This window comes from Montipora foliosa, chromosome 3, assembly GCF_036669935.1.
Source record: "Montipora foliosa isolate CH-2021 chromosome 3, ASM3666993v2, whole genome shotgun sequence".
Taxonomy (NCBI): domain Eukaryota; kingdom Metazoa; phylum Cnidaria; class Anthozoa; order Scleractinia; family Acroporidae; genus Montipora; species Montipora foliosa.
Window position 1 is genome coordinate 25,049,807 of NC_090871.1, and position 8,386 is coordinate 25,058,192.

Below are 8,386 nucleotides of genomic sequence, written 5' to 3' on the forward strand. Positions count from 1 at the left end.
CCACTCCTTTCACATGTGATTGACATGTACGTCAACGATATTTCGTGCGCAGATTATACGGGAAACAAAGAAAAGCGATTTTTGCGAGCGGGAACGTAAACATGGATAACATAACATAACATAACCGTTTATTCCTCAATTCAAAAAATACTTTGAACAATGAAAAGGAGAAAAAAGAGCTTATCACTTTCTAGTTTGTCTCCTAAAGTAATTGAAAAACATAAATTAACATCATTATAAAATGTAAAATACAAAATTGACTAGTTTAAAAACTATTGTTTAACATTCATAAAATAATGTGTGAGTGTGTTTTGTGTGTTCTGTTCAGGTTTTCTGCCTTCACGACATCTCCGTTCATTAACTATACCTACGAGAGGACAACTCGAAAACCGCAAGGTTCATAACAATGGTCGGCTGTTAAGTGTCGGAATAAAAAAACTTCAACGGGTCTAGCACGTTGAGACTATTTATCGTCTTATAGCACTCGATAAGCTTGAAAGATAATCTTCTCTGATACAGAGATGGCCAATTAAGGAACTTCAAGCGTTCTTCATACGACATATATTTCGTGAACTCGGTGAACAATACCGATACCACCTTGCGGGTACGGTTGAGCAAATCGAGATTGCTTTCTCCAAGTCAATGTCTACCAATTAACATATTTTCCCTTTTTACGCAAGGGCTTCTAGGTTGCCGCCTAGGGTTTCCAAAACAGTGGGGGCAATAATTCATAAGCCAAAAACAAAAGAATCACTACCATGAAGGAAGTTTGGATACGTGGTCTTAATTAGCATAAAATTCGCCAACTTTGATCCCAAATATCTCTTAAAATGCAGATTCCTTTGAGAAGCAACACCAGACACTCGAAAGAGTGTTTAATCAGATATCCAAACACCTCGAAATCGCTTAAAAAATTCGGCCTTCGGACTCGTTTCCCAAATCGCTTCACGGTGTTTGGATATGCCATGAAACACTCCTTCTCGTGTTTGATATATTAAATTACAATTAATAGTTGAATACACATAATATTGGATACAGATCTTTATCTTTGAATTACTAGGCAACGTCCTTAAACCAACGGTGTCCCTTTTTATTTCCGCCTACCACGTTTGATGCGACAATTAACGGAACGGTAAAGACAGAAACCGACAAAGTGGATGAAATTCATCTGACCACAATGGTGAGGACGTGATCCATTAGCGCATTCCAACACGCTAACTGACAAGAATGAAAATATAACCATTGCTTGGCATTTAAACTTCAAAGTCCGTATGTTATGAGCACGGTTTAGCGCCAATCGGAGTCAGTAACACTGAGCAAAACCCGCTAGGTCTTTAAAAAATGTTTTCAAGCTAACAAAAAGCAAATTTTACTACAGGGAGTTTGATGACTGGAAACTTCTCGGTTCTAAAGATACAGGAAAGTTACGGGTCTTTCGAGAAACGGGCTTCAGTTCTCTAAGTTATCAGCATTGATATATATTACTGAACGTCAACTTACTGGTTCACCTTAAATTGTAAGGAGATGAGTGGAAACATCCTGTGATTGAATAAGACGGATGAGTTAATCGAGGGAAGCTCAGTAGACTGTTGCGCTAATTTAACTGAGGCCACATAAAAGAAGCCTGGTCAGACCTAAGACGAAAACGCAAGGGCAGATACAAAATGTAAACGTAAGGAAATACGCGTATGAACTACCGCAACTCAAACGCTAGCACATTCAAGTATTAACGCAAGAAATTGACAATTTTAATTCTCTTGCACTTGCATTCAGTGGCACTTGCGGTTGCGTGTGAACCGCCTGAATGCAAATACAATAGCAAGCTTGGTAACAATTATAACAGTTTCATGACATCTCGGTTGAAGTTGAAAACAGCCGTCATTTTGAGATATGACTCCGTCTGCGGCTGCGTATCTTACCGGCTTCCCCGCCCTCCCCCATAGAACGTCGCTTGCTTTAGTTAAGATTGCATTTTGTGTTACATGCGTAGGAATCACAATGACCAGGACCGAACAAAGGTAGTTTACTGTGAATGTGACAGTTTGTCAGTAAGGAAAGGTGGAATAAGAGATCGCAGTTTTCGTATTGCGCCGAATAGAAATCTTGGACAGATTAAGAGGTCATGATCACTTACGCAACAAGCAATCAAAGAGATAAATGATGAAAGAGAATTAATCTTATCGAAGGTGCTTGTTTTGGTATGAGCGAGAATTATTCCTTCGCACTTTCTACAAAATACACACAACCTATTTTTCATCATTACTCAAGTTCTCACTTAAGCACATTTGCTGCTTCTCGCCCTAAACAATAAAAAAATTCAACCATCATGATATTCTTAGGCTTGTAGGATGGAATATCGTTAAACATTTTCTTGCAGACTATTATAACTACCCACAAATTACAACCGGAGGAGGGCATGTACAAAACTATAACATTAAAAAGTGGCCAACTGCGACAAATTTAAAAATATATTTGACGTAACGATGCTTTGTCTCTATCACAATAAAGCTTTAATTCAGTGAATTACAAACACACTTACAAAACTAAGAACAGAAATAAATTAAAAAGTTAATTAATGTATGCCAGTCATCATTCACTGGGAAAATAGGTCTCGTGGTCCGGCCATCAAAATTAATTATTTCCTTGCCTTTTCTGGAGAAGAAAAAACCTCACTAAAAACTTGAAGCGATACTATTTCTTTCGCCTTCGATGATAGATTCCTGGTTGTGTAGTTCATATTCGTGTGGAGACGCAAAGATTTCCCACTGAAAGGCTGCGACTTCCCACAAGGGTCCTTCAGGTAGAGTAGGAACGCTCTTCGAAACCTTAGGAATGAAATAAAGACAAATGACATAGCGGGTTTTAGCGAGCAAATGTGAGAATGGTATATGTTTTGGAATTGCATCCATTGGAAACTCAGAAAATTCCAAGTTCCATATGGGATCGTGATCTAGTAAGATGCTCTAACCACTCTAACAGTGGTTCGTGGGGCATCCGACTAGATCATGGAGGGTCAGGGATTCAAATCTCACCTGAAACTTGGCTTTTTTCCGAGTTCCCAATACATTCAATTTTAAAACATATATCATAACAGGTTTTAATACAGTTATTAAAAAACGAGATAAAACGAAAGAGTTGCCTGATGCGTTTTATACATGAGGCTCTGGCTCGGATACTGAGGGCAACCTCAATCCCACGCTATGACTTTAATAAATTGATTGATTCATTGATTGTTCATACAACATTATATAACGTTTAAACCCTTTTTCAGTTAAGTCCCTGTCTGCATGAAAAATCATTTTTCTCTCTGCAATCCGAGTGGGTTGAATGAAAGAACGCAACAGTAAGAACCATCTTCAAGCTGCAGGCCTCCTCACTCAAAAATGCGTCTATAAGCTTCTTAACTACTTTTTATGTCCAAACCAAGTCGCAAAATCAATACATTGGTATCAATTCACAGGTCCGTCTGTTGGTCCTAACTTAACATTTACAGTGGGGCAACAACCTCTAGATTTGTACTGTCACTGGATCCTTCTCAAACAGAGTATTCAGGCCTATTCGTCAGATTCCTATAACCTACGGAGTGTTTAAATTCCTTCTAGTTTTCAATATGAGAAAGCAGAAGCCACGTACACTTCTTAGGCAGACAAAAAAGTCTAGGACAAAAGACGGAAGGAAATGCTGGGATTCGAAACAGCAAAATTACCGCAAATGCAAATGATCAACCTTTCATTTTGCTTGCTGTAATCTTACGTGGAACCTGGGAACTATTCTTCCAGAATCGATCACGAATGCGAATCGGATACTAAAATTCGCATGATTAGCCTGGAAATCTTAGTGAACAGGAGGCTTACAACTCAGGCTAAAGTAACGTCCGAACGTTTCGGTTGAATGAATAGTCCAACACGGAATGTTTAACATTTATAACTGCCATTGAGGGAGGTCAGTTTTGACAGGCAAGACCGGTCTATATAAAAATGTCTTTTTCTATTCGACCAATGTTGTTCCCACTACCTTAGGCTCAAAAAATTGACGTGGATCTTCGTGATTGGGTAGAAACTTATACTAACTCGCGGAGGCTTAAGTTTCGTTTGGGCAATAGGAAACTACTGATCCACTGAGAACATTTCCGAATTTTCAAACCGCAGTTTTTCTTGAAGCGTCCGTTTTGAACGTGTGAACGTAGTCAGCTTTCCTCTTGCCCTGGTTGCTCGCTTTTCGGAGGCTTTCAACCTCTGACAGTTACGTAGGGTCGGTTTCAGCGCAACTATAAAATCGCTCGTATAAACTTGGTTGGCACATCTCAGCTCGAATGTAGCGATGTGAATTGTCTCAGCGATATCGTAGAGGTTTCGAACTTGCGAGAAACAAGTGCCTTATTTTGCGGTGAGAACGATATTAAGTTGGCGGTTCTGAAGTGCATTATTATGGTCTTGTTCAACCGTTCTTCGTCTTATTAGAGTACTGGAACAACCTTACCGGCGCGAACAATCAGCAACAGTAACCGCAGCAAAGGATTTCTCGATAAAGTTAACGTAACCCTGAGAAAACCACAACATGGAGAACAAAGGGGAAGCCTTCAATATCAAGCTTTTGCGCCTTGCGTGACCAGATGCTGTGAGTTGCATCCCAAACGGCAATTTACTATCGCCGCAAATTGCACTAAAACCCATATCCTGGATAAAAGAGCGAAATTCGCACCAAAATTGCACCCAGTTTTTACACGAGCAATTTTCAAAGCTTTGCAAGCAGAGTTCTACGATAGAAATCGACTGTTTCAACGCCAGTTTTTCACTAACTGAGGATTCCCTTCCGCTGAAAGTCTTACCTGTGCGTCTTCAACGAGTAGATAATTGGATTTACCATACTGTTCAAATGAGTCAGAAAAAACGCTAAAAAGTGAAGCCACGTCCCATGAATTTTGGCAATGTTGTGCAGAAGCATCGGGAAAACACCCATGCAGAAGAAGGCGAAGCAAGTCAATCCAATTGTCTTAGCGGTCTTCACGTCGCTTTTGACATGTTTCTTTCGTGAACTATATGGCAAGATACGTTTACTATGGGTGTGCACAGTAAACCAAATGATCCCTCCCAAAATGAGCATTATCGCAAAAGGCACAAGGTATCCTGGTATAATAAAGTGTCGTCCAAATTTCTTCAAATATTGTATTCTGTATACTAACACAGGGGCATCTCCGAGGTCGATAGAGATTCCCAGTGCGAACATACCATACGTGTAGGTCGCCGCGAGAAGCCACACACAGACAACGCTTACTTTAGCCTTGTTTATGGTTTTCCAAGAGTGGTAGCGAAAGCCGTGAACAAGGGCCCCATACCGATCCATTGTGAGTACAGTCAAGTTGAACACTGTCAGATACATGAACAACACGTACCAAGATACAGTCAACCAGGAGATGTAGCGGCCCTTGAGAAAAGACATTTTACAGATATACCACATTATCATAAGGGGCATGTTCGTAATAGCGTTAACAATGTCAATAAAAGCTAAGTTTGCCACCAGAATGTTGGGGACTGTACGTAGAGGCTTAAACCGGACGAGTAGGAGACAAATGATGCTATTCCCAACGACAGATCCGATCATAACCACGGTTATCATAGCTACATGAATGGCTGCGTCCCTACCACCACAAAGACTCATTTCGACAACTGTCTCGTTCATTTTTCCTTTCTTTAAATCGGAAATCACACTTCCTGAACCCAAACTGCCAAAGGTTTCAAAGCGCAGAATCGGGAATAATAAGAGTGATCGAAGTCAAAACTCTACTCCTCGTGATACGGTTATTCCAATAGCAGTAGCCTCATCCAATGGCAATAGCGTTACGACTTGACCACCTGTCCAGCATCATCTTTGGAATATTGCTTTCAAAGCACTGACATTGATGTAATTTCAATCCAACATCCTTGTCTAGAAGATAGACAACTTGTCAAATTCCAAATCCAAGCTAAAGAAAGCTGAAAAAACAGCGCTTGGTAAGAAACTCGGTTACAATTAGTAATATTGACACAAGCCCAAGGCGATTGTCTGACTGCGAAAACAGCACCAGAGCGGATGTTGTAGTATTTTCATGAAAAACAACGGATTTTATTATATTTTTAAAGACGTTCTGGCAAGTAATCATACATTCAACAAAATGGTTGATTCAGATAAAAATTTCAATTAGTAGAATTTAATTTCGATAAGACTAGTGCGATGCCCGTTCCCACTTTGCGTAAGCCAAAATATAATTATTCTCCCAATCGAAGAATGAGATAAAATGTGTTCAAACTTCGTACTTTAATTACTTTCAGTTTGCAATCAATGTACCTAAAAGCATAAAATTTGGCCACTGTTCAGACATTTAAGTGTTCTTAAATATGAAATGATAAAGGCAATACCATTTACATGTAAGAGCTCTGTGGTTGGTTCGCTTCGACGCCTTAAGCCAAATTGATCCTTGGCCGATGAAAAGAACGAGTGAAAACGTATACAAATGCAATATTGCGATCACTATAAGCAATATCGATGCAAATACAAAGAAACCATATGCAACATTTCAAAAGATGCTCGAAAATCAACGACTTGAAAATAAACATTTCACAAGTAGAAAAGCGGCGGGAAAGTAATTCAGGTAATAAAAACAGCATGAACCATTTTTGTTTCAGCATTGACGTGTATCAAGAACCGCTTCTTTTGCATGTTTTATCATCTATATAGGGGAAATCAATATAACTACTTTCCCTCACCTCGGCCAATAAAGAATCCAAGTTTAAATGCTTTGAAAAAGACACATCACTTTCCCTGTGGACTTTCAGTTTGGGACAGTTTTTAGACATGAAATTTGAGATATCTTCGAATCTTTTGAACTGAACGATTCACAAGTTTGCTCCTGGTCCTCCTGCTCAGTAGACAAACGGGTGGCATAAGTCACTTCGGTTCTACTATAATCCAAAATAAATGAATGCTGGGCCTTTAGCTGTATTGTACATCCAACCCCTAAAGGGAAAAACCGACTGGGATACTGTTTTTACGTTTACAAATAGAAGAATATTGTTGCGAGGTCCGATATCAAAAAAGGAAATGAAACTTTGTTTGTTTGCAATAGAGAAAGATCTTTCAATAGGGCGCTTTAAATTGAGAAAATCGGTAGCACTAATATAAAACTTATCTTGAAGGTACAATACCAGATCATGTGTCCTTTAGTGTACTTTGCAATTTCATAACCACGTGAACTTTGATCAACAAAAAGCAGACAAGGTAAAGTGAGGTCAGTATTATGCCATCACAATCGCGGAATGGTCAAATGACTGATCGTTGGGCAGTAAAACGTGCATGTACCATTCTAAAAGGGAATTTACGCATAAGTCAGATTATTACACTTTTGCGCTATAGAACTAGAGGTAGTAAAAAACAAATAAAACCCCTGGCTATTTAAACAAACTTCATACAGGTTTTTCAGATGCACCCTGAGGCTAACCCCAAACATTTTATCTTCAAGATGAGATCTATATGAGTGCTACCGACCTTCCCTATTTAACCCTAAATATGGATCTAGGCTTAATTATATTTTAATACCAAGCGAAATTCAGTTGATTTTGTTGCCCTTTAAAGCACTTTAGGTTTTGGCTTGGTTACCGAGTGCCGCGTCGGAAAGTGAAATAGTCGTCAGAGACTAGAGTTGAGAGAACACAAGAAACTGTCCTAACCGAAATATTATAGGAAACACTGTGACCGGAAAGAAAAAAATCAATTGTTATTTTGGCATATATGTTTTAATGTACACAAAAAGAAAGCTATATTGAGGCCTCTTTACGAGAACATGGAAATCTATGTTTTATGTTCTTTATCGAAAAAAAAAAAGTTTTTTATCTAATGTTTGATACACAAAATTATAGAAATGTTGCCCTAACTTACACATTTTTACTTTACGCTACGAGGTGTGAAACAACTTAACGGATGTCACGCAATAACTCTCCTACGCGTTGATAATCGTCCTCCGATTTTTTAACTGGATTGCCAGTATGTCAATCCCAGTAGGAAAATGCGTCTCGTTTGTTTGTTTTCTTTCTTTTTTTTCCGTGTCGGTAAAAGTCTTGCCTGTCACTCCCCTGCTAAGTGGTGTCTTTGTGCATAGAGTCTTCTGCGCGTATTTTCTAAGGATCGAGAGGGTAGTGGAAATGCGTGCGTAGATTTATCTGGTGGCTACAGTAGATTGATTAACTTAACCTGCAATGGCGTCCAAAGTCTTGTAACGGAATGGCGTTTCAGTGGATCTTTAAACAAAATATACCCTTATGGAGCTCAGTAATGGAAAGTCAGTTGGATAAACAAGACAGGCGGTGAAAAACAAATATCTGGAATCTTAAAAGCGACGAGAAATGGACTTCGA

The 8,386-nt window shown here is 39.1% G+C and overlaps 1 protein-coding gene across 2 annotated transcripts; it reads right to left on the reverse strand.

The window, feature by feature from the left end:
• Positions 1-132: 132 nt before the first annotated feature.
• LOC137997162 (kappa-type opioid receptor-like) lies at positions 133-7,001 on the reverse strand. Of its 2 annotated transcripts, none has more exons than XM_068842988.1 (3): positions 6,744-7,001; positions 4,829-5,972; positions 133-2,825 (listed from the first exon to the last, which is right to left on the reverse strand). In XM_068842988.1, exons 2-3 carry the CDS (start codon positions 5,677-5,679, stop codon positions 2,636-2,638), a joined length of 1,041 nt encoding a protein of 346 aa, XP_068699089.1. In that variant the 5' UTR covers positions 5,680-5,972; positions 6,744-7,001; the 3' UTR covers positions 133-2,635. The 2 variants fall into 2 exon arrangements, with proteins under 2 accessions (XP_068699089.1, XP_068699090.1); XM_068842989.1 differs by lacking the exon at positions 6,744-7,001 and adding an exon at positions 6,396-6,460.
• Between the last annotated feature and the right edge of the window lie 1,385 nt (positions 7,002-8,386).